Source organism: Coloeus monedula, assembly GCF_965178545.1.
Source record: "Coloeus monedula genome assembly, chromosome: 7".
Classification (NCBI taxonomy): Eukaryota; Metazoa; Chordata; class Aves; order Passeriformes; family Corvidae; genus Coloeus; species Coloeus monedula.
Window position 1 is genome coordinate 27,168,717 of NC_138787.1, and position 27,879 is coordinate 27,196,595.

The 27,879-nt window shown below is 39.2% G+C and overlaps 1 protein-coding gene across 1 annotated transcript in view; it reads right to left on the bottom strand.

The window, feature by feature from the left end:
• The window catches only part of CNTNAP5 (contactin associated protein family member 5), a gene marked incomplete at both ends in the record, with an annotated part of 273,921 nt that overhangs the window by 49,352 nt on the left and 196,690 nt on the right, over nucleotides 1-27,879 (bottom strand). The window contains one exon of the mRNA XM_082285207.1: nucleotides 3,098-3,254. Coding sequence (XP_082141333.1) covers nucleotides 3,098-3,254 — 157 coding nt within the window. The remainder of the gene's footprint in view (nucleotides 1-3,097; nucleotides 3,255-27,879) is intronic.

The window sequence follows — 27,879 nt, forward strand, 5'->3', positions numbered from 1 at the left end:
AAGAATACGTTTTTGCTTGAAACAGGGTATATATTTTGAAAGACAATCACTAATATATCTCATCTATATATAACTTGTCCCAACATTTAACTATTGTCAGTGTGGGGGGAAGGGAAAGAAAGAAAAATAAAACATTTTCTGAACGAGGCTTAGCGTCAGCTTGAAGCCACTGGATTTTTATGAATGTTCCCACCCACTAGCAAGTGCTTTCAGCAGTCAGAAATCTTTCTCTTTTTTTTGGCAGCAGGCAGCCAAAGCATGTCTTACACCTTTTCAGATCTCTTGCTTGGGTCAACAAAAAGGGTGCAGTAGCAGGTGCCTCTGCTTCCTCTTCAGAGATCTCCCATTCTCCCGAAAATACCAGGAAGATTCTCCACTATTCTGCAGTGACACACTTCGCTGTCATCATACTGTGTAGCTTGGAAGCATGATGAGGATCCATATGGAAAAAGATACTTATCAGTACAATGCTTTCATAAAAACAAAGGTGAAAAATACAAAAGCCCTCCCCATCTAGAATGCTTAATTATACATCCCTGTTCATCTGGCCAGGGGGACTAACTTGATGTCAAGTAAGAGCCCAAAAATAGCAGCTGGCTCAGCTGTATGCTCAGATATCATTTAAAAGTCAGCATGCCTAGAGGTGCATATTGTGTGCTACCAAACACCTGGCACAGGACTTTGTTAGGTCTACTTTCCATTGTTTATCATTTCTTTTGCTGCTCTGAGAAATTAGTAGCTTCTTCTGCACCCAAGATTTAGTCTAAGGAAAGCAAATCAAAGCCGAATCCTAGGACTGTCTCTTCCTCAGGAGGATGCTTCAGCTATTCTGGATAGTTCCTACCTTGGAGCAGCATGATTTATCTAAAAGGAGCAAAAATTATTTTCTGGTTTTCAACTCCGCAGCACCCATTTTATTTCATGCTGAGGCAAATAAATGCATCTACTGCTGTCTTGCTCCTTCCACTATAACGTATAGCAGGTTAAAGTCACAGTTCAGATCTTAGCAGTTTTCAGATTCGAATGCTCGTTATATATCAGGGGTCAGTGTTCTAGCAGGGAAACACAAAAGCAATCTTCAAGAGACATGAAATTCCTTATGTTTAGAAACTCTTCATAAAGGTCAGGGTTTTTCTAGCTCTTATAAAGGCAACCTCAACTTTAAAATACTACCAAAGTAAAAATTTCTCATGGATTAAAAACCAAAGCAACTGAATCCCCAAACCAACAAACAGTAGGCAGTTTAGTGAAGGTAACTTGTACGCATATTCTGTTACTATCATGAAATTAGGAGAAACAAGTAGCTCTCTGAGCTGCCAAGCTAATGATGCATGATTTCCAACATCTTTCTCCCATGAGGGTTTTCCAAAATCTAATAAAAGCGTACGCTTCCTTAACTTCCTTCTTGTGGGCTTTAATTGGCTTTTTCCCCTCAGCCTGGCATAAATTTTCATAGAATGTGTAATTTGTAATACTTTTGAGACTTCTCCTTCTCTGTCCAAGATGTTTTAAATGTGTCTACTTGTTCAAAATCATTGGGGGTGTGTGCGGGAAAACGGACATAAACACCCACAGAATAACTTGTTTAGGTCTCATTTCCTGAGGAGACTTGGCTGAAATATTATAAAGCTGCATTTAGCTTTCACCTTGCATTGCTTTTGTACGACCTAGTGCTGCAGTGCCCTGCAGTCTAAGACTGCAACCCCAGTGTCAGCCAGCGTAACAACCTGCTCTGCTTGAGCACTGAAAAATGGAATGGGAATTATGAAAAGAGCCAAGCACCAGTAAAACCAGATGCTCCTGATGCTCATGTGCAAACCTCGTCAAAAGCGCATCTGATAACCAAACATTAAAGAAAAGACAGATTAACATGCACAGCCAGGCTATTCCATACAAATCATATTCATAAGCCAATATTTACATAAACATCTTCCTGAAGAAATCCCCTTACAGCTATAATTTTTGAAAGTGAATAGTGACCCCAGGGATATAAAGGGTCCAAGCAAATAATCACACTGTCTAGAAACCAAGCAACCAAAAAGTCCAACACTTACAGTAACAAGTAATTTCTGATTTTTTTTTTTTTTTATGTTCTTAAGACTCCTTACCATTACTTTCTACTCATTTTAAATGAAGGTTTCACAGGGCTAATTCAGTGTTTCAAACACAGCAGCCTATGACAGCAAGACATTTCTTGTCTGCTTCCATTATTCATAAATTCTGAACTACTGGAGGTTAAAATATCTTTTTTCAGATAAACGGCAGCAGATCCTATCACTGAGTGGTCTAGAAGGGAGAGTGAGTGAGCAGAATTTTCACATGCATGTTCAGTGTTTCAAACTGTACTTCCAACAACACTCATCTGAAATTTCAGTCCCCTCAAACACAATTGGAAAGTTCACCAACTAGCTCTTGGTGGCTGGAGCATCTCCGAGAGTGCAGAGAATGACAGAAGATTGTGAGGTGGCCTTCCCAAATTCATGCAGCATCAGAGCACAACAAAGGTCAGAACCCAAGGAAGGCTTTAAATATTCATCCTGTGACTCCAGAATTTCCTATGGAGACTGAATCAAAGCCTACAGAAGCCAAATGACTCTTCCCATTGACCTTAAAAAGCTTGAGATCCAATGCAAAAGTAAGTTAAGGCACATTATACTGTTTCATAAGAAGAATAGGAGACTTTTTAGCAGTACATATTTCTTGTTTAGCTGTATCTGAATTTTGCTGTCTAGGCCTCAATTTTCTGCTCCAATGTACACCTATGAAACAAGCTCCTGGAGCCTTTATTCATGCAATGCTCCAGTTAAATCAACCAAAACTTTTAAACAAATAAAATTACTGGATGTGGCATTCAACAAGAAAGATTTTTTTGAAGACCACCCATCCCAGCAACCTGCTTCAACCAGATGTCTTTGACTCAAAAAAAAAATTTAAGGTGAAAGTCCAAATTCTAGCTTCATTTTCATTCTTATCAGATTATACTCAAGCCATTCAAGCATCCTGAACTATGAAACAGGAAATATTTAAGCCTTCTTGCCCTACTTCCTGCCCCCAGCTCTTCACACAGACACTGCTATACACACGTTAAAATTATTACCATTCTTCTCTATCTGCATCACAGTTGCAAAAATATCTCATATCCAGACAACTTTCTTCCAATCCACATGCACACTGCTGAATGCCCGGAAGAGATCCTCCCCAGTAAAGATGCTTTTCATTGGCACGGCCAACCCACCAAGCAAATGGCATTCCATCTGGATGAAAGGGAAAAAGGGGGGGGGGAAGAGAAAAGAGAAAAAGAGAGAGAAAGAGAACTTGATAAGCAAACTGGATTCTCCTGAGAATGAAAAAGAGAATGGAGGTGGACATGTCCGACAATACTGAAAGACAAGATGCAAACTGCAAAGTAACAAACCACAGACTTTGCCCCAAGTTCCATTTTATGGAATACATGTTGAGAAAGCAACAGTTCTGTTGTAATCTCATTTGGTTTGAGGAGCAGCTGTTTCACTTAGGGCTCATGTGCCAGTTACTCACGAGAACCTCGGCACCTTTCATCTGCAAAGACTTTGGAATGGCTCAACAGCACTGTCTGCACCAGCTGTGTCCAGGGGTTTTTGTGTGACACTGGGGGGCAGATCTGATCACTGAAGGAGACTGAAAACAATTCTGCCATGATTCACACTGTACTGTACCACACAGGATTGGACAAGGACCTCTTGTAGCGTCAACTAGCTTTACAGGAGCCTCTAGCCCTTGATCAGGATTTCTGACTTAAGAGTCAGACATCAAGAACAAAAATCTACAGAAATAACACACTAACTGATCTATTACTACGAACTTAACACAGTTCCTCACAAAACTAAGACCAAAATTTCTATTGGTTTCTCAGGGAGCAAGACTAGGAATTTTAATGTGTTCTCCATGGGTGGAATTTGCAAATGCAAAGCTCCATGAGATATTAAAACAGGTAGGGCATAAGTGGGAAAAAATATTTCCCTGCTTGGGAATCAATTTATCTCTGTGAAGCTATTTTCTATCTACAGGAGCTTTAAGATCTATGTATTTATATAAACTGGGACAGTTTTTTGTTCAAATTTCAGAATCCATCATGCATCAAGCATTAAGTGTTAATAGTCAGATGGAGTAAGCAGAATCTGATGTAATGAGATTCACAGATTAACATTTTCTAAGACTGACTTTGTCTTTCAGCTCAGATAACTTTTTCATTGACTCCTTAATCCTTAAATCAAGAAATGTAATCAGTTATACATACAGGTAGATGGCAAAATTTAACAAAATTGACATAGCAAGACTTTTTGATCAAAGGAGCTTGGAAAAATAAACTGCATGGCTAATGTAGAAAGATGCATCAATTTATTCTTCTGCTTTACTAACATTATTAGTAGGGAGTATTTCTCATTATACAAGGGAAGAAAACCTAAATTATGAAATGCAATCAAGGTTAACTGTAGAGTGTGAGGGACTAATTAAAATGAGTTTTAGAATCACTTGGCAAAATTAATTCATGTTTATTTTTCTTCTAAGCTTAGACTGCTGAACTGTAAATTAATGAAAAAAGGAAAATAAAAATAGGAAGAGCAACTCCATTCTCACGATACCAACAATTAAGACATGACGAATTTGACCAATACCCAAAGGTACTCATTAGAAAAACACAATCCAAGTACATCTAAGGATTCATCTCTCAAAAATTTACACATTCATTTTAGGCCTCATATTATTGTCATCAAATTTATACTTTCTTTTCTATTCAGCTGATTTTCTTGCAGAAGTTGATTGCTGCAGCCAGTGAAACAATTCTATACTATATTATTGGTAAATTACTCAGTAAAGCTTGGAATACTAATGTTAATTGAATAAAAGGGTGATTTGTCTAGGAGTAGAAATAGATATTATACAGAAGTGCTTAATCTAATTTTAAAAGTGCCCATTCTGGAAAAAAAAATATTTAGATAAAGATAAATTTTTCAGGCCAACAGCAAATAATGGTATTCATTAATCAAATACAATCTGTGTCAGTTTCCTTTGGCAGAAGTCATTATATACTTAAACATAACAGTGAAATAAGCAATCCTTCACGTGTATTACGAATAAGTAATTTTCTGATGTCTTTTTCAGATCTGTTGTTGTTTGTTTTATTGAGCAATACCAAGCAAACACATGCACATTCAGATTTATGGTATAGATTGGGAAGTGGTAGAAGCACCACAGTTTGAGTAATTTACAACTAAATTAAATACAGTGCTAAAAAATAGAGCATTCAACATTATAAGGAACAATCTTAGACTATCAAGGGAACAGGCTATAAAAAAACAGCGTCTTTTTCAAAATTCTATTTATTAGGCAGAGTTCTGCCACCCTTTACTCAAGATGAGTTGATTTTTCTCACTAACTAGTTCCCTAGAAATCAATTGTAGTATTAGGGAAAATTATACCCTGATTCTTCAAAACTCTTTTCCACATGCTTAGTTTTTAATACATGAGAAATCAGAGCTTTTCAGCAAAGCTCTTAGAAATCTATAGTACTTCATCAACACCTGCAGAGTTTAGGAATTCTGAAAGTTATATTGTATGTCATATACCTGTAATGTTGAAGTAAAGTAATAGTTCACAAACAATGCCAATCAATCTGAGTTCTTTCCAGAAAGTTTACACCATTATACCTTGGAAGAGCTGGAGGATGTCTTGCACTGAGATTGAGTTTGGCCAGCTTGTGTTGATTAAGATCCTTTCTTCTAAGTCTGTAGATTTGTTGCAGTATCTTCACTTTTGTAATCATGGTGTTACAGTTTTTTCAAAGCATTATCAATTCTCCACCACCTCAAAATGAATTAATTTCCCTTCTGTGGTGAAGCCACAGACCAAATCAATGACATTAAGCAAGGATTTAAAATGACCCCATAACCTTATGGTAACGTAAGTCAGTAGAGTTCTACTTTAATATTTCTAAGTTAAAAAGTCCATTAATAAGAAGTGCCATTAATTCTCCATTCTTGCACTGTTCCTAGCAATGCATTGTTCAGTAAAAAAGGTTGTGAAAAACCTACTGCACAACTAAAAGTATTCTTTTCCATGTATTTTTTTCTGTTTATAATGGAAAAAAAATCCCCCTGTAAGAAAAGTTTTTTAAGGTTGTCTTTGAACTCTGTGCTATGGTTTTGAAGGAGAACATGCGTGAAAAAATATCCCAAACCAAGCAAAACTAACAAGTCCCAAGTGAATAAATTCACCGATAACCAAACAGTGACCACTTTCTTTCCAGTGATTTCCTTCTGCACTGCTTAAGCTGCCTTTGGAAGGTTTCAATTTTGATAACAAAATCTTCAAAAAAGGCAAATCTTTTGTTATATTTCCGTCAGAGAACAGGGTGACAGTGCTGTCTGGAAGCCTCTACAAACAGCTGTGGTGTTTACACCACTGTTTTTTACCATAATTTAATATAGTATTATAATAAATATAACGTAAGCATAATATAATACTACAAAATAATAAAATATTATAATGAATTATAAAACAATATAAAAGAACTGAGCAGGCAGACCAAATTTTATATCAAACCAAGTACTCCTTTATGCTGTCAGGCACAGACCGCAGAAGGTATGGCTGTCACAGATCTTCTGAAAAGAAAGAATAAGAGATATCATCTTCTGTGGATTCTCTATTGGCCTATTCAACAGCTGGGTGTGTCCATCCAAAAAGCCAAGTAAGGCTCTGGAAATCCTGACATATACAATACTGCAATATATGGACAAGAACTCAGTCTGCTTCCATCCAGCAAGGCAGGGAGGGTCAGGCTGCTCTCTGCTGTCAGTTCTCCAGCAGATTTCCCATATCTGCTCCACCACTGTGCTTATTTCAGCTGTTCATTGGTAGCTGCCTGTATGGAATCTGCCTCAGCAGCAGCAAGGCTGGCCCTGACTGCACGCTTCACCAGCAGAGGCTGAGGACCATGAAGAGATAAAAGACACGTGGAATCAGTTTCCTGTGATCCTTGGGAAACACAGATTGAGATCAAATTCACCTGCACTGCATATCTGCCTCTTCTAGGGACAAAAATGGTTGAACATGTATTTGGTGTCCTTCTACCAGCTCAAAAAAAAATAGCTGTCTTCTTAAATTTCCCTCATACTGACAGTTCTCTCATTTTTCGTATTAGGAGGCATTGACATTTGTAGCAATACAGGTTATTTTCAAAGGTTTAGGCTTGCTCATGTTTTAAATGACCTTTTTTCAAAAATTATTTGCATAGGCACTCAGAAGCTGAAGGAGAGGCAGAAGCAGCACTTTCCAACAGCATTTATACACATTATACGCATATCATTGTGTGTATAAATTCCAAGCAACTTCTGTGGACTCAGTTTGCCTTTATAGAGGCAGAAAGTCTTAGTACTGAGAAAGTCTTTATGTTTATACAGCGTGAGTTAAAACAAAGCCATGCATTTTTTAAAGTATTATATTTAAAATATTTGCCAAGATTTGTCTGCATGATTTGTCAAGTTTATTCTTGCTATGGCAACAAACAAAAATCTAATTATGGAAACATAGTAAGATAAATTGGATCCCGTGTTAAACTCTTGTGCTGTATTAACCTAAAGTCTGACACAGTACTTACATACTCCTAAGAGAGTCAAGGTTTTTGGGGTACCCAAGCTATTGAAACAGGTCAGTTAAAGGTCTTTTCCACCACCACATCAGGTCAATTTATTTGCATTTGTCTGTTGAAACACTGAAATCATGTTGTATTCAAGCAACATTCTCTTGGCAATCTTCACATTCATTTTTTTCCCCTAAATTCAAACCAAGTTAAGCGGAACTGAATTTGTAAAATCTTACATCTATAAATTTTACTAATGCAAGTGTAAATAATTTACATCTATGCTTTTTTCTCTTAAAAGGAAAGATTCATACATCAAGAGGTAGTGAAAATTAGGAAAATACTGATTGTAGAATTGCATAGAGCAATCAAAGCCAATTCTTTGAAAGCTGACTCAAAACTATAAAATATCTGTTTGCACTAACCACCTCAACAATATCAAATCCTGCAAATGGCTCATCTGATACATTGAACAATATGTGAAACAAGCAGTTAGCAGATTTTTTTCATACATACGTCTGTAATATACACACACTTATGAGGCAATTTCAAACTGAACAACTGAATTCAGAGGCTAATCCAGAGTACAAATTATCATCTCAGATAATCATTTTTAAAAAGGCTCTTGAATAAATGGAGAAAGCAGTAGGAGAGTGAGAAGGGAAAACTGACTCAATAGTTTTTGCAAGGGTTTACCAAGATCTTGTTTGCCCATGCTTGATTTTTTTTCCCATCACAACACTTTTATAGCCTTTTATATTGGAATTTTTAACATTAAATTAACACAAAACCAAATTCTTCCCATTCGGCCTTTCAACAGGGAAAAAAAATTACAGTTTTGATAAATCAAATAAAAAGTATTTAAAATAACTCTGGGGGAAAAAAAAAAACAGAAGAGGACAAATTGGAGAAATATTCCACCCTTAGTTGAAAACACATAATTAATACCTTCTTAGAAGCTATTTGTTCAGTGAAGAAGTCTGCGGTACTAATGACTCAGAATGTGCTTCGGTTTAAACAACAGCTCCCATCACTGGGAAAATAAACTGATAACACAAAGTGGGGTGAGCTCAGGCTGTGCTGCATTAACCACAACATGCTGCCCGTTCTTTGAAGTGGATGCTGAGATTTAACAGTGAAAATGTTGCCTTTGGTTTAAAACCCTCGGCAAGGGTCTTGTGGCTCTGCCCCCACCCTGTGGAAGCAATACCTACCCCCTGAGATGGAAGGCTCTCTGCACCTCACAAACACCCTGCTTTTAAGTCAAGATTGGGTTACCTTGGAAAAAAGTAATGTAATATGGACCAGGAAAAAATGAGAATTCCCAATGACATAGTTCCTTTGAACATTATTTACTCAGTGAGCCACCAAGTCACCCAGTTGGTTTTTTACCACACTACTCTGCTTCCATGCGGATGCACACCTGTGTTATGCCTGTCTCATCTTTTTCCAGTACAGCCATAATCATTATATAATACTTCCTTCCTTGACCTAAAACCTTCCCCATGGCAATTGTACCAGTTTTATAGTCCTTTCTCTTTCTTGAAACTGTAATCCACATACCACTGCCCTAATTTTCAGAGTGAGAAACATGGTTGCGTTGGAAATCACAGGTGGTCAAACACTGCAGCAAGACAGTCACTCTTTGTATTGAGTACCAACTGTGCTAGCCAGCATCACTAAGAATCTCACTGAATTTGATTAAAATTTCTGGTCAGGATCTGTCATTACTCAAGTCAGCTATCCAAAAGTGAAGTAGTCCTGCTAATGCCAGTGGAACTACCCAACACGCAGGACCACAAAGTTTGCTCCTCATTCTAAAATTACTGTGTTAAGTGTGGTTAGGAAAAGGGGAAAAAAGGCAGTACTTTGCTGACATTTTGTTTCTTGTTCTACAGCTTTGCTGCCAAGGTGCACTGCTTTCACAGAGTCCCAGGCTGAAGCAATTGCTTAAAAAAAACCCAAAACCAAAAAAACCCCACGTGGTAGCATTTTTCTGCTTCTCTTAAGCAGAGAAACCACTCTCCCTCTCAAGCAGCTGTTTCTGCTGGAGTAGCTGTGTCTCAGCAAAAGCAAAATCATCATCAAACCTTCGAGAGACAGATTTGAGGATGAGCATAAGGATTTCAAACCCAAACACTTTTAGATGCTGAGGAACATTAAACCAACATCCAAACTAAAATTTTATGCCTCATGAATGTCCCTGTTGAAGGCCTAAGAAGGCTGAAAATATTATTAGTACTTGCATTCTCCTCTGCTAGGCCAGGCTGGGTTGTTTTCTCAATAAATTTCTGGCCAAGTGACAAATTCCTGAAAGATGCAAGTGGGACTCCAGCCAACAACAGAAACTATGTGAACAGCTGAAGGCATGCAGGTTGGGAAGGAAAAGCAGTAACAAACAACTCAAAGAAGATTATGGCTTTTAAGGACACATGACAAAACAGGAAATGACAGCTTTGAATCCTCAGCTGTTTTGCTGAAGATCAACTGCATATCCTACCCTGCTGAAACAAAAAAATGATCTAATTTCCTTTATTTTCTGCATTCCAGCTCACCTTCACTTCAAAACTGTCCCTCTTGCTTTCAACTCCTTTTCCTCTTCCTCATTCCCCTTTTCTGTTTAGCCTAAATCCTCCAGGTAAATTCAGATAAACAAGCCTGACACTGCCTTAACAGATAAGGCTATGACATTGATGCATGTCCTGCCACATCCTTACTCTCTACTGGGACCAGAAACCCATCAGTGCCCTGGATTCAATTGCAAGTGAATAATGACCATGGTTAAGCCACAGTGGGCTCCAACACAACCCTGCCTGGGCCAGAGGAGCAGCTCCTGCTCTGCAGATGTCTGGACTTTTTCCCCTAAGTCATAGGTACAGCCAGTAGGAATAATGGCAATAAGATGTACCCATCATTTCCTGCCCTCACACTGCTCAACCAGCTCTTACATGTTCATTCCCATCCTCATTACGAGTATTCCCTACCCATTTCCAGAGGAACACCACCTCGTGAGGTGGCTCAATACAGTGCCCAGGAAATGGTCTCTCATTCTTAATCAGTTCTTCTGCAGAAGTATAAAAATGGTTAGTGAGAATAAATAGTAGCAAGTGCTGAATTAATAGATTCATAAAGAGAAGATAAACCAGTTTACGTAATTCCAGTTCTTGTGAAAGTGCTATGGAACACTGAATGATCACGTGTGATTTTGGGTTTCTCTGCACCTGCAGCAGACCAACACTCCTCAGTGGCTCTCTAGGACCTGAGGCAGACAACAGGAGTGACATTTGCAGCCACCCTGTAGTCAGAGAGTGACACAGCCCACTCTCTCTGTGTCCTACTGAAGTCTTATCCACGTTATCTTATGAGCTAACTGGTTGAGGTGCCCACGTGGAATGGAGGAAAGCATGGAAGAGATGAGTGAGTTTATAGGTTTAGACACATCATATGCTCTTCAGAGCTTTCTTTTTAAAGCATTTTATAATGGATGTGAAAGGACCACAGGGAAAAGAGAGAGCGCTGAACAAATGCACCTTATAAAATACTGCAAGGTGAGAGTAGTAGTTTATCACAGCAGTTTTTGTTCTTAAATGCTATTTAAGTTTTCATAGATGAAAGCACTTTCAGAGCCTAGAAATAAGATTGCAGAGGACAGAGGGGAATAGTTGAAGCATCAATGACTATGAATGGTGCATCAAACCGTAAACCAATCATTTCACCACAAGAAAACTTAGTATTCAACTATTATTCATGGAAATGTTGAGTGAGAAAACTTTTACAGAACAGTAGAGCTACATTATAAGCAACTGTCCCAGGAAAGACCTCCAGGAAGAAACACTTTGTCTCTCATTCATTTACTATTATTTTCCAGGAATAATAAAGGACAGATTCAGCAACCAGCATAGAAGCATCCAGCTCCAGTGAAATCAAGGTAGCCATGCTGACTTGCACTCACTGAGCATCAGGCTGTTCACAGGAACACAGAACAGTTGAGACTGGAGAAGATCTCTGGAGACAGCTTAGTCCAGCCTGCTGCTTCTAATTGTTCTGAAACAGATTCAGGACGTAAGAATTCCTTAGAAAAACTCTGTGGCTGTTACTGGGTCAGGCAAAGCACCATCTGCAGGTATGCAACAAACGATATATAGGCCTGAAGGATCTATTTTTACAGAGGGTAAAAAAGAAAAATTAGTTACATATTTGATCCATTTACTCTTGAATTATCCATCGTGACAGCTCAAACCCTTGGGATAGGGCATGGATGAAGAGTAACAGAGGGACGACCTCAACTGCAGCACTTTGCACCTCAGGCACTCCACGTGGTGCAACAATGGAGTCCCCAGCTCTGCAACAGCTCCGAGGCTCAGGTGCTCTCACCTGCCTACCAGCCTCAGCCTTCAGCAAGAAAGCCCAAAGAACCTCAGGGCTCAGCTTGACCTAATGGTGGTCTGAAGTTCAGGGTATAACTCAGAGCAGGTTGCTTGTTCATGAACACAAGCCAGCTGGAGTAAAGCTGAGTTGAATTAATACAAGGATTAATCCAATTCTTGCTAGAAATCATGGACAGTTGGCTGGACTATGCCCACAATGAAATGCAACTTGATAAACTGGAAAAAGAAAATAGATAAAATGGGGACACGTGGGACATTTAATAGGAGACAGGATGAGTTACAGAAAAACATGCTGTGGAAAGCAATCTTTGCTTGGTCCTTTGGGAGAAACTACAAACACTAATAACAGTTCTTCTGCCCTCCTTTATTTTGAAAAGTGTCTGAGTAAAAATGGAATTACTGTACTCAACAGAACTGTTTCCTGTATATGCAGTTTTAACTACCAGCATTAATAATGAGAAAAGGATCCTTATTATTAGTTTTTTTTACCCCTGCTCACATTGTACCAACACAGTCACTAGTAGCTCAAATGGACTGTCTTCAGATTTGACAACCCTCCACAAAAGACAGATTAATTTTGTTCCCATTGCACTTGCAATGGCAGCTTCTAGGAATAATAAAATCTAGATTCAGGTATAGAGAATCTTTATTAGCACTATTGATTCATGAAGCAATGAGAACACACCTTGTCCTTCAGCTCCCAGGTTAATACAGCACAACTGACAGTTAGAGAATCACATCTATTTACGTGGGGTGAACTGACCAGAAAGTCATTAGGACAATGTAATTTCCACGGTGTGCCTTTTTGGAATACAACCATCGACTGGTTCCTGTAAGTGGCTGATAATAACTACTGAATTTCATGGCTCAGATTGATCTTAAAGAAATCAGAAAATATCATCAGTAAATATGCTGAATATCTGAACTGGAGTAAAAATAGAAAAACGGTCTTAACAGAACATAATTTAGAAGAGATAATAACATATTGCTAATCCCTTTGAAGCTGCAATCCCTAATTAAATAAATTAGAGGATTTTCATAAAACTGATAGTAGCACTCTGAGATATTATTGGGATGGTGTTTCTGTTTTAGAAAGACACCTTTAGAAAATGAGATCACATCTCAAGTTCCTCATCTCAAGTTTCCTTTAATACTACTTGGGTAAATGAGCATCTTGGGTGAGAGGGAAGTCCAGTGCCTCTTCCCATGCAATTGTAAATAAAAAGCCCTAAGTGTGGGGGTTTTGTTTCTTTTGCTTTGGTTTTGGTTTGGGTTTTTTTGTTTGTTTGGTTTTTTGTTTGTTTCTTAATGGTGAAAAAAGCAGTAAAGTCCCTGGGAAGAGCATGCAATGGTAAATAAATAACTGCTGATTTGACACTGCTTTCAACTGCAGAGCAATTCTGCTTTCCTCAATCTTACAATTAATGTTAGCAGTTAATGTCTTAAGTGGTGGAATCAGAAATTCAGCTACGATAAACACATGCAGTCAGATTTCAGCTTAAGGATAATAACCAAACTGCAGCATGGCGTTAGTTCAGCTGTTCCTGTCTCAGGCTGCAATTACAGTTCTGTTGGTCAGAGCAGCAGGGGCACCATTTGTCATCCTAAGGAAGGCTGGAGTGCTGTGAGATTGGGCACTTTGGAAAAATGCAGCTGTAGCAGAACATATGTACAGGCAAGACCATGAAATGAACTGGCTCCAAGCCAGCATGTAAAGAGAAAAACAAGAGAATGTAAATGAAAAAAAATCATAAAACTCTGTACTCAGACGATGCTTCTGTTGATATATCCTGACCAGCTTTAAAGGTCAGGATGACAACAATCTGTCTTCTCTGTGGAATTGCTTAACCAATTTGCAGCTTTTTTCTTCACCCTGTTAGCAACAAGTTTACATCTTTCAAATAGATCTTCTATTTTTTGCTGTTTAATTGGTCTCAGGTTCCTGTATATCTCTCTATACAGTTATAACAAACATGGGTGTGTATTTACATTCCAGCACAGACCGTAGTGGATAGAATATGAACTGCTCAGCTCTGCTCTGTAGCTCTACTGTCACTAACAGAGATTATTATGCAGCTGAAGAGAGTTTTCTGCTCCTGGAGCTGAAGGAAGAACTGAGCTGTACTTTAGCACTGCAGTGAATACTGGAATGGTCAGAGACTGCAGAAGAATGACAACCATGCAACCATGAGAAGCCCTAGTCCTTCCTCTCTTTCCCAAAGCTGAACAGGCCTATGCGTCTCCTGTATTTAAGGACGAGAGAAAGAACCAGCCCTGCAGCCATTCTGTCAATCTACAAGCATCACAAAGTGAGAATCAAGATCTTTACATACAAAATAATTTCTATCATAGGCCTTTCATCACAGCTGATGAGACAAACCTTTCTGTGGGCTGCAGCAAGGCTGTGAATCAAAAGTCCATAAGATCGTCACATCCATCATCACCATCTTTCCTTCCAGCAGTAGGGCTCCTTAACTGAGTGTACTTTCCTCTAGCCCTGTATAACTTACTACAAATCCTGTCACCTACTGGCTTGAAGAGATGCAGGCATCTCTAGCAGATAGTGGTGTTTGGGTGGAAATAATACAACTGAGGCAAGTTTTTCTCTCACACTGGTGTAGGATTTTGGCAGGTATACATTAATACATGTCATTAGAGTTCTCCAAACTCATGCAAAAACAGGGCTCAATTATTTCCATTTAACTGACTACACCATTTGCCTGCTTTCTTTTCTGGACATGGAGCCCCAGGGTCACAGGCATCAGGTAGAATGAAGTCATGGACAAGATCAAACTCAAGCCTCATATTCAAAACATAAAACCCTGAGGGGCAAATTTATTTTAAAAATATATGAGTGCCCCTCCCTCCAACCTCTTTTCTCTATACATATGCTGCATGCATATATACACCTCCATAATGGAAGTTTTTCTAGGCAGATTTATGTTAAGAAATTAATAAATACAAGTTACACATTTATGGTTGTAACACACTTTATGGATTTTCTCCCATCTGAAGAGCAGAACAAATGCAAAGGCAAATATTAGCCTGATGCATGCTTCATTACAGAACAGACTGCAGAAACAATCAGCAATAAGCAACCTCCTGCAAAGAAAAGTGACAACTTCCCTCCCCTCACTCAGTGTTTTTTTTCTTCCCTCAGTCAAACAGCATTTAGTAATGTTGATGTTGTGCCATGTATTTTCTTCCACCCACAGGCAACTGGCCACGGTAAGGTGCATTTGCCCAGAGATTTAGGTAAGAGGTATCTGTATGATGCTGTAAATGCAGAGATACAGAACACTGATGTGTATAAAGGAGGCCACCCTCTAGCACAGGAAGAAATGCATTTGTCTGAATTTAGGCTTCTTTTCCACACTGTGAGTAAAAGTTTTAACCATAAAGCTTTGATTTTAAATGGAATACATAAATGAGTCCCAAACAGCTGTCCTACTTAACACTACTATGTAAACATCTGTTCACATTCCTGCATGCAAATAAGAACATCAGCTTGCAAGTCTCTTAGACTCAGATTAGTCTTTATCAAGTCCTCCCAGAAAACACAGGGGTGGAGGCCAATGACTGTGTGAAGTGGGAAGACAGGAAATTCTTGAGCTTGTTTTGGAGAATTGATCCTTGGAGAAAAGATGGATGATGGAGAATACAAAAAAAACTAACTACATGCAAAAAACCAACATTTTTCAGTGTGTCTGCTTTAATGGAAGTTTCCATTCCTGTCTCTTTGTGGTGGTTTCCTACTTCATCACATATTTTAACAGCTTGTTTTATAATTGGACTTCGTGTCAAATTTTTATCCCTCTTTATTCAAAACCATCCTTTGAAAGTGCCAGGGTCCCAGACCTGCTCCTGCTGAACTAAATGGGATTCTTGACATTGAGGTGAATGGAAACAGGACTGGGATGGCTATACGCCTCATTAGATACACCATTCCATAGCACCCTCTAAAATTCTGCTGAACTCTCCCTTTCAAGCAAATAAAGCTGGTAAACTCAGAGGCCATGAAATGTCACTATTACATTTCAACACTTAAACCAAGGTACCTGATGAATTAGCCATCTTCTTGCCAGGCATCTTAGAAAACTGCAGCCCCTGAGGGATTTCCCCTGGCCATTACCACTTATTGCAAAGTCAAAGAGAGAAAGCTAAGGTTATTGTTTTGCCTGTGGAATCAAAATATGCTGAGAGTGCACGTTATTCCCCAGACTTAGAGGTTTATTGCATTTCTAATTCACACCTAAGGTCACCATATGTCAAGTGAGTATGCATTCTGCTACCATGGCTACTGCCATCATTTTAACTCTAATGCTAAATAGTTCTAGATTGGAACAATACTGTCTTGGAAACAGCGCAATTTAGTGCTTATAGCGGAAGACTGGTCTTCTGATTAAAGATGGAAAATTAAATGTTTTGGTTCTACCCTTGTATTTGTCAGACTCTCCAAAATCATACAAGTGATTTAATCACTCTGAACCTTCGTTTTCATATCAGAAAGTCAAAGAACTAATGGGCCTGAACAACAAGAGTAAACAAAGCTAGTACAGCAACAACTGTGTCTTCTCCATTGAGAAAAGTTAATAAATTTATCAGTCTTTGATCAAACTTCATTCAGCATTTAAAAATACAGTATGAGGTTTGAAATCTGTTACTTGTGTCCTGACAGGATTGCACTATGGTGGAGATGCTTCCCTTTGCATAATGCATTAATGTGAATTTGACCACACAACTGTCATTCCTTGTCATTTAAGCAGTCTTACAGTTAAGCAGCCATAATTGTCCTTTGGGTGTTATCTTAAATACATTAAAAAAGAAATTGAATGCTTTCACCACATTATAGCTGGGACACTTTTTCAAAGCTAATTTCTATGTCTGTGAATTATTCATAATACACTTCAAACAGGCTCTTCCGGATAAGGTAATTGACCTTGTCTGCATGAAGCACCTACTACCTTGCCTTGGGATAATTTAATCTACGATGTGGTCCATTATTCAAAGGTAATGTCTTTTCATTAGGTTAGGCAATATATTATCACTCAACTAGTCACCTAATTCTGCATTTAGCGTATTCAGGTTTTCACTTTTTTTGTCATAGGTTACACTCATCATAGCAATATCTCACATTTAAGTAGCATGGTGTAACAGTAAGACAGCATTCTCTTGATAAATGGAAGCAGGACTTTGAGGATTCTAATTTCAAGATTTACTTGTGCATTTTAAACCTCGGTCGGCTTTGTGTCTTCCATGGGTGAAAGGTGCAAAGGGTATCTATTCAGTAGGAGATAGTGTAAGGTCAAAACACAAGTACAACTAATGGACCAGGAGGCGGAAGTTATGTAAATTCACATACTGCTCAGTGGAAACACTTAAGTGCTAATGAAACATATGCTAAATCACATGTATGACACATATGTAACACCTCCACAGTTTTGTTTTGCTGTGTAGAGAAATCCCTGGTTGGTCTGCCACGTGAGGGAGCAATTAGCAACGCTGGCTGTAGCTCAGGCTGGCTCTGAACCGCTGTGGCCTTCCCTGTAACAGACTTTTATTAGGACCCAATTCCCTGCTACATGTTCCTTCGAAAGACCTTGCTCAGTGAAGACCAAAGTAACTGATTATTTTTTGCATACGCATGGCGTGAAATCTCTGAGAGAGAAAGCTAAACAGCTGAGCACCCGGCTCTCTCCTGCGCTCCAACTACTCTGAACCACTTCAGCAGAATAAAGCAGCTCCGAATCTATTGTAGTCAGTCACTGACAAAGTCCTCCTGCCTAAGTAAACCCTTGAGTGGCACAGTGATCTGGAGGAGCTCCTGCATCAATCCCTCTCCTGGCTCCAGCAAATGGCCAGAGATGGTATTCTAATTCATACTGCACCACTCCAGTAACCAGGCTTAAAGATGCTTCTCCACCCCTCTCTACCTCAGTATTGCAGGGCACACCTCTGTAAGAACAGAGTGCTGGCTTTTTCAATCTATCAGTGCTGAAGTGCTTAGATGCAAATACTGCATTAACAACTGTTAGCTCCTCTAAATACCTGAATTTTTAAAATGTTTCTGTGTTTTTTAGTTTGTTTTATACTAAAGTGGAATTTAATGAAAGATGTAATAACTCAGGAGTTAATCCACCATCTTACTTGCCTAAATCAGTATAAATATGCTGAATCCAATGGATCTGATCCTGCATATCTTTGAGCTTTTTAATTTTTCAGTTGAATCACTCGTTACTGTAGCTTCTCTCAAGCTGTCCATTAATAGAATGTTATGATTACGTTAGCTGTTCAAAGCTTTTTAATCATGTTATATAAACACAGTTCAGTCTATGAACTGTTTATCTTGATTAGATATTGTTTGAGTATTCACTTAAAATTATGAAGCATTGTTTTAGAGCAGAAATAAAGGCAATGGCATCAAAGACTTCAAGGTGTTAAAAGTGAACATTTACTCTGAAGGTCATTGGCTGAATTCCTATATGCATGAATATTCAGGAACAATCTGGTCATGCCTTGGAAAATTTATGCAAAAATCTCAGTATCATTGTCCAGACTGATATTAAAAAAAAAAAAAAAAAAAAAAAAAAAAAAAAAAAAAAAAAAAAAATTATGAAAATTATCAAAGTGAAATTGAAATTAAATTCCAGTGAAATAGCTGATATTTATAATTTCCCATCAGCTAAAACAAACTAGCCAAGGGAAGCATTGTTCCAAGCAAGATTACCTGCAACTGGCCTGACTGCTAGATCATATTTCACAACGGTCGAGTGCCTTCCATTGTGTAACCACAGTTGTGTACTGCACTCTGATGGCTCTGTCGCTATAATATGGTTATGTTTACCCATTAGTTTCTGCTTTTGTGCCACAACCCAACAACTATGATATTACAATTGTTCTAATGGTCTGTTTCACTTTGTTCATTTACCTATTAATTTTGGCAATGGCATATTTCATGGAACATAAATTTCATCCTCTGAAAACATGACAACCTGTAGTACAATATGGTCAGACAGATCCTGGAGCTTTGTACGAGAGTAAAATGAACTGTCCAGGGTAGCATTTTGGAAAGAACATATCTCCCTCTGGAGGCATTGGTTGTATCTGAGGTGATTACTTCAGCACTAACAGGATGTAATTATTCACTCAGTAAAATTCTGCTGCTATTAAGTAGGTACTTTTAATGTTCTGCAGATTGACTAGTGGTCCTAGAATGTCTCACAGAGGTAGTATACAAAATGCAACACAATCTCTTTGTCTGAATCCAGAACATAAGTGTGCACTGGGAGGGAAGTGACCTAGAAAGCTGCCACTTCTTTGTACATGGAGGCTCTGGAAAACAGGACCCCAAAGCAGGACCTAAAAAAATGCTCATTGAAGGAGAGCCTTTCCCAGTTCGATGGCAGATATTAGAGGGGCAAAACAAATGGATCAAACTGACTTTGTGTAGCCAGAGAAAAAGCCAAAGGGAGATGAAACTGAGCCTAGAAGACAACTTTAGAAGACAACTTGTCCTACAATCCCACCCTCTGCTGCTGCCTTAGCATTCAATCATACAGATTTCTCTCTGGGAAACAGCCCCTAAACTTCTGTCACGCCCCAAAGTAGTATCCTGTGGATAAAATCTGAGACTTTGAAATCATGGTGACAATGGGAAGCAAAAAAATGCTAATGAACAGAAAGCCTTTAGCTAAAAGGAGAAGAGTAACCAACACTACTTTGTCTTGTACCAGGCCTGACAATATTCATGTAGCCCAAAAAGTGAATTGCAGCCAAATTCCACTCTTTTCCTCCTAAAAGGAGGAAAGAATATTTACATGTCTTCATAAATAGGCAAACACATACTTTCCCAAAAAGAGAGAACTCTATCTGTAGGAATACATAACTTTATGGATTCTGACTATTTGAATCATCAGATGAAGGAAAAGTTAGTATTTAAAACAAACATATCATGAAATTGATGTTACTCTTCTCTCAGATCCACTTTTCAGATCTCTGGTCATTTTTTAAAACAGCCCATCATAGGCTTCGACTCATCAGTAAAACAAACCTGTCAGACCTTAACTAGGTTCAGTAACACAAAATTGAGAAAAAGAACAGCCAGGAATCATTATCTTTTCCTTCCTACCAACAAATGTCACTATGAACATTTTGACCACATTAAATGAGACAGCCTGAACAAAAAGAAGTAAAAATAAATGGCTACTGCTTGCATTCTAAACTACTGGGAGCACCTTTCATGTGCTATTAATGTTAATATACTGAAATCACTACATGTTATAAATTAGACATGTCACTTTAAACTTTTTGGAGAAGTGGAAGATTTAGGGAAAGCGGGACAGACAGACATTTTTGCATCTGGCATGGTGAGAAAATATGCACATCTGCATCTCATTTTAGCCTAAATTAAGATTTCCTTTTAGCACTAGGACACATGGAGTGCATCTCTCTCTATTGATTCTAGCGGGCTTTAGACATTAATCACAACCTGGTTTTCTAGGGAAATGAGACATATTGAAACATGCTACATTGCATGTTTGTGCACATCTGTGTCTATTGCTCAAGTAACTCAGGAACCCACTGGCCAATTTCAGGAACTTTTGACTGAGAAATATGTTCCTACAGGTTCCATGTACTGCCTAAGCAGAAAACAGGCACTAGTGCTAGGAGAGATCCTCCTGGTACTCAGCCTAAGTGAAGGTTCCAATGCATTTTCATTCCTCTGTGTACATTAAAAATCCATACAGAAGCTCAACACTAAACCACAAAACCAAAGGAGAAATAGCAACATTTATTACTTCACCAGTTACAGCTTCCTCCCGTTATCTGGCTGAATACACCAAAAATCCCATTATACCCCACCTGAGTATACCATTACCTTCCATCCAGTCTGGCAGGTCCATAAAAATTCACAGGATCACATCTTCCTGCTAAATCACCATAACTGTGGTAACACAAAACTAAAGGTACCTCTCAGGGATGACTTTCATTCTTCCACTAGCAGCACAAGGGCAAGGCACAAGAGGTACCTACAGAGAGCTCACACTTGGAGTCCAAGACATCAGAGGTGTTCAGCTGAGAGGAAACACTCTTATGGTGCTTTTTTGTGGCTACAAGAACTTGGCCATTGGTTTTAGAGGGGTACATTTAAATCAATCTAAAGGGCCATACCAGTTTCAGGCAAAATTTATGTCAGTTGCAGCCTGATGCCTCAATTTTCTTCTCTGCTAAAGAAGAAAGCTACCTTTAGAGGGGAACTGCATAGATAATTGGTTAACCTTTCTAAATGCTAATGCTGAAAAAAAAAAGTTTTCTTCTGGGGCTTCTGAATTCTGCTCTTGAGAGTAAAGGAAGAAAGCTCTTGATGTTGTTTTGAGTCTTGGACAGATCAAGTGGGAATACACACCTTGGCTAAACCAGTCTGAGTCTTTTTCTTGTCAAAAGGACTTGGAAAAGATTCAGGCTCAAAAGCTTTTTCATTTTTGTCCTCAATCTTTTGGGCCAAGCAGATAACAAAAAAGCTTCTCTAAAGAAGGTTTTAAAAAGGTTATTTTTTTTCAGGTCACCACATCTTTCTAGCTACTTGTCACAAGTGCCAGTCAGATCTGCTCCTCTCCAGATCAGTCCAGGTTGGCAAGACGTAAACAATTCTAAATTACTTTTAGATGCTTCTTGTGAGTGGAAGAAGTACACAACTTTTTTTCCCCCAGTGTCTGGAGACATTTTCTCAAAGTATGCTTGCGTAGCCTCTACATTTTGGGGTGTTCTTTCTACAAAAGAAAGTAAGAGACACTTAGAAGAGTGTCTCTTATGCCCCCCTTAACACCAGATAGCTCACGTAAGAGTATTTTGTTTAACGTTTTGCTTAGGGAAGATTTTTGTTCCCTTGTTGTTTGAATACCAAGTAATGTCAAAATGCCACCTTCAGCTGATTCTTGTGGTTTCTTTCCTCCTGTCTCTGCCTTCACACTTTCAAATGTGAAAACAAATTTCCCACAAGCGATCTTCAAACTGCAATGAGGGTAAAATTCCCGGACTTCAGATTTACAAGCAATGAATCTGATCACTAATCTAATTATTCAGAGTAAAAACCTGTCTTTTTTTACCATAGAGTTGCATTTTCTTTTCTCCTAATTACTTATATGATTAAGTTATGCCATTGATTATTTTGTGTATAGCTTCCTAACACCTTTGTTTTCCTGGACAAGTCAAACCAATCAAAACAAAATCTAAGCATAGGGGTTCCATCCCATCTGATTTTCTGCAAGTGCTTTGCTATAAACCTGCTTTCTTCCCTAAAACAGGGGTCAAATGAACTGAAAACACACAAAAACCAGAGAGATTACAGCCCCAAATGCTTTTTTATCCCCAAAACCTATGTAAATAGCAATGAAAATTAATACTGCTATTTACTAATGCCACTCATGTGGCATCTTGGTAGAAGAGGTCAGATGAGAACTCTTCCACCAATATGATTTACATCTTCTGTTCTGCAAAATCAGAAAACATCACTCTCTGCACTGGCCCAAATTTGACAGACAAATTAGTATAATGTCATTAAGACAACCTGAGTCTAATGGAACCCAAGATGCTCAAAGTAGGACAGCCAAAAGAAGCAGACAAATGGAAGTGTGATGAGAACACACTCCCTGCTGTGGCTCTAATGAGGGAGAAGGCACACTTTTCTGCTCAAGCAGCAGTCCTGCTTTCTTCCTTGAATGGAGGACAGGTTTCTGCAATAGCTAATGACCCACTAATGTAACAAACCATGGATTAGCTGTTTGTTTCTAATCACCATTATTTATTTATTGTTAACAATATGCTGAGTCCTGCAATTAAAAAAAAAAAAAAAAGAGACTATCACAGCTCATGATTAAGGGAATGTTGGCTGGAATAGCTTGAAAGAATTCTGTCAGTCTTCCCTTCTTCAAACTGTGTGTATGAATAGCTTATACAACTGGGTCTCAAGCCAGAGGTATCACTAAGATGTGTTTGGTCTTGTCACACGTGTGACTCATAAAATTATCCACTTCCAAACTCTTACATGGACTGCAGAACTCCCTGAACTCAACATTTCTGCATTACTGAGCTATGAGCACTTAAACATCCCATAGGTTTCACAGGTTGAACAAAAGATATCATTGACTTTACTCCAAACCAGAAGTTCTTTGGGAAAAAAAGTCCCAAAACAACAGATTGCAGAGGTCAAGTAAACATCTTGCAACATCAGTTCACAGTACTGACTTCCTTACAGCACCACCAATAATAGTGCATGCAATGAATTCCAGAACCCGGGCTCAAAATCTGTTGTCTAGATTTACATTTCATTTACTTGTCCTTTGTGCCTTCATTAATATCCCTGGTCATGCTTCCTGTATACTGGAAAAGATAATTTCCATGTCAGTAAAACACAGTAGATCTATTTAGTTTGGAGTGACAAATTTGTTTTCTATGAAAACTGTAAAACATCTCAAATGAAATGAAATTTGGCAAAATAAAATGAAAGTATAATTCTAAAATTGCTCCTTAGACTTACAGAAATAAATTCATTCAAGGAAAGAGAAAAGAACCCAAACACACAACAAAAAAGCAACAGAAATATGCAGTGACAGCAGAACTATGAAGGATGTACTCCACAGAAGAAAACAGGAGTTACCCATACAAGCTCTCTCCTTATTACTCCATCAGTCCTCACTTTGAGAAGTGTTTTCTTAAATTCACCTGACACATTGTGTCTAAAGCAAACACAGATAATGGTGCTCCAGTGTTCACTGGAGCCATCCCAGGAGACTCCTGCCCTGCTGGTGTCACTCCAGAATTATGTCAGGTAGCATTATAAGCCTGCCCTCTACTGCAGCAGGGCTCAATGAGGGAACATGCTTTCCTTCCACTGGGTTAGAAGCCATCCTGTGTATGGCTGAGGATGGATTTATTCCCATGTTTTTCCCATCATTCAGCCTCTTGGCTGCATTTCCATCTCAGAGAAACACAAGACTGGATGAGCAGTAATGGCAGAGAGTAGCTGCCGTTCCTTGCTTGGCAGCTATAGCACACTGTGCCTCTCTGCTAGGCACAGAGGATAGTATAGGGCAAGGGAAGTAAAGGGTCAGAAACTGGGATAATGATATTTCCACTGCTCACAGGTGCATGCAGGCTCCATGCCAAGCTACCTCTGCCATGCTGCAGGTCTTGTATTCTTCTTAGACCACCTGCATTTTAATCAGCTGCACACAAAACCCAGCCATCTTTAAAAATGGCCTCTAAATCTCTCCCTAAAAATAAAGGGGGCTTATTGCATTACTGTGCTGAACTCTCTCCCAAAGTCTCCAAACATAGCCCCAGTTGTCTGAAGTTGTACTTGTGAGAAGCTGTCACTGCTTCTCACTATGAGGGGAGTAACAAGCTATGGTGATGGAAACACAGATGGCAATCATTCTCAAAAAAGGGATCCTAATTACCCAACAACAATCACAGCACACAATCTACACCTGCCACCTATCCACTACTCCTTCAACACAAGCCACTTTTTCAGGGCAGACTGCCCTGTTATATGTTATTTTGTGCAATGAAAAATAGTCTCCTGGTAATGCAATAACAATTTAAAGTTATTTTGTACAAGAACAAACAGTCCCCTGGTAGTGCATTAACAATTGCAAGTACTGGAATGATAAACTGGAAATTATATTTAAAAGGCATAATATAATAGTGAGCAAAACCCCATTGGTAAGTGACTGCTTGTTATGGGTCATTTTATATCACCTCCTGATACATCTATGTAAAACACTCCATCAGAACCCAGGCTTCAGACTCCTTTCTTCAAGCTTTACACTGAAGTGGTGAAACCTTGGTGCAAACCACACCTCAAAAAACTGTGGGCACTTCAGGTGAAAAAATACTAGAGTTAGTGAAAGTCCTAGATGAGTAACTAAATGCACTATAAAAGCGCTAGATGAGCATGAATGTGTTTCACTGCATCCTGTAATACAAGAACGCAGTGCACTGAGCAAAACTGTAGTTAAAAACACATTTTAAAAAAAGTAATTCTGTAAAACAGCAAGTGGGGAACTCCTGGAATCTGCTTTCCTAGGAGGCCACAGGGCAGGCAGCCTAATAAAGTTCAAAAAGTGATTAGACAAGTTTATGAACAACAGATCCATCGTGGATACTAAAAGGGATTGGCATAAACTCTAGTGCCCTTATTTGAGCAACTGTGGGTGATGGGGACATATTGAGAGACGTGTTAAAGACATCAACTTGTGTACTCACCCTAAGTTGCATCTCTCCAGCAGCCACTACTGAAGGCAGGGCCCTGAAGGACATTTCTAAGCACCTTATGCTCTCACATCACTGGCCTCATCTGGAGCTAAGGAGGGAGCCTGCACAGACAAAGCTCTAGCAACATACAGGGCATAGATAAAAAAACAAGTTGACCTGTCTCAGCAACAGAATTAAGTCTAAACTAAGAAATTAGGACACGTTCCCTGCTATGAGGCAGCACTCCATCTCTGCCTCCAATAAGGAGCTACAAAATGCAAATGCAGTGGTTCACCAGGACTGCCTGGCATAAGGGGTCACAGACCATGGGACAGCACCTGGTGCAGCTTGGCACTGAGATATGGGTCTAGCTGGGAGCCAAAGGGGAGGAAGGAGGTGGAAACCTGGGTGCAAGTCATATAATAGTGGGACTTGACAGACGGTAAGTCCAGGGAAGAGGTGTGTAGTTTAGGATGGATGTAGTTTAGGATTGAAGTTCAAAATTAAAGCTTAAGGTGACATGGTGTAGGAATTCTACTGGAAAGAGAAAAATAAGGAAGAAGTCAGGAAAACCCCACCACCTATAGACATTCCTGTTGCTTTGATTTTGCTCTTGGACTGATCTTTTCTCAGTCCCTGCCTACACAAATGTGCTATGAACTTGACAGACTGTCAGCCAAGTATTGTGAAGCAAGCTATGCTGCCACTGATACAGCCATCACTGTGCTAAGTCTTTGATAAGGTGGATGTGAGGCAGCTTCCCAAGTGATAAGCATTTGAGTACACTCACTGCTCCTAGAAAACTGAGAAAATTCAGTCAGAGCTGGGGTTTTTTTCAGTTAATGAAGTGTTTTCATACCTTCAAACATCTTGTATGTTAACAGTTTAATTAAACATGCATCTGCAAACATGCACCTATCCTTGTAGACCTGCTCTTTCCTTAGGTATTGCCTGAGATGCTCCATAAAGAAAGGAAATCAAAGCCCTGGGGGGGGCTACATTTCTTTTCATAATATTTTATATTCTTCTCAGAATAGAGAGAGAACATTCAGAGGTAGCTCAACTCTCCTGCCCACCCCACTCATTTCCTGCTAGCTTGACTTGGCCTTTATTTGTAAGGATAAGATGGTGGTGAAGTCTGCAATGTTTTCCTAAGAGTGTGTGTCACTTTCCTAATTAATGCAAACTGTCAGATTTATGTGAGTGTCTCTCCAACAGGCCTGGGAAAGTCACCGGAGACTTGTGATTTCTGGTTATACAAAGCTTCCTTTGCCAGCTTCATGAGAGAGCCAGCTATGCCTTGATGAACAGACATCTACTGCAGTGTTCACAAACCTCCTCAAAATCTCTCTGATGGCAGAGATGTACAAAACTACAGTTCAGGGCAATTTAATTTCTGCTTTCAAAGACATGCTTGCAGCTAAGCCGTACTATGACAGGGAGAACCAATAAGGCTGTTCCAGACAGCAGGAGGTGGAGATGAGTAAACTCCTCTGCCAACTGCCAGATTGCAAGTCTGACACACTGCAGATATAAATCCAAGAAACTCAATGGGGATACTATGCTCAGTCTCACCTGCTGAGGATGTGCCTGTGTCTTCAGGGCAGGAGGGAGCAGCAAAAGAAAAAAGAGAAATTCCTTGATATAACTGGAACGATTTTTTGCAAGCCAGGAGCCTCCCTGGGCTTCTCTCTGAGTCAACCCAGAATGCCTTGCTTGTCCCTTTGCCCCATGTCAAAGCTGTGAAAGCCAAAATTGCTATGTAAAAACATACATCTTTGCACTACGAATGCAAAAGGAAAGAGAAATGTTTTTTATTGCTTCTCTGTGAAACAAGATAATGTTTAGATCCTGAAGACAAGGATTTGGTGTGTTGGTGCTGCCAGCTGTAATATCCTAATCATGTGTTCCATCTCCTTGCAGGGGAAAAAAAAAGAGCAAAGCCCAGAATGAGAGTGAGCTCAGAAATGGATTGGATTTCTTGCAGGAAAAGGAGCTTTTATAACTTTGTCAAGATTAGATATACCTCTGGGAGATGCCCTTCCATCAGGCAATCACCATTGGGCTCAGCCCAGAGGTAATAATGAGTGGAGACATTCAGCAAGCTGCACTAGGTCAGGTAACATTTCCTGCTGGCCCACGGATGCAGTACTGTCATCAATACACAGGCATTGTGTACTGACTTCTACAGTCACATCTGAAGTGTTGCTCATTAACAGCAATTACACATTAAGATACCCTGGCAACACAGAGAGAACACAGTGCTTTAGGGATCCAAATCAAGAAACAAAACCTAAGAGTTTTGATCTTTGTTCTGTTGCTCTGTCCCCAAATCAAACTCCCTCCAGTCTGGGCAAAAACAACACAGGTCAGAACCTTCTGCAGCAAGTCCAGCAAAACACCCTGAGGTTACTCACGCTTGTAGCTCATCTTCAAGTTTTGGAGTGGAAATTCCTTAAGTCCTAGAACTCTTCAAGACACCTATAGTGTTCAGTAATACTTGGTCTCTAGGCTCCTCTGTAATATAGTGGCATTTCACCTCAAAATTAATATCAATTAATAGAGCTTGGGGAAAGTAATTATTTTCTACAAAAATACTTAATACTCAGTTAAGAAAAA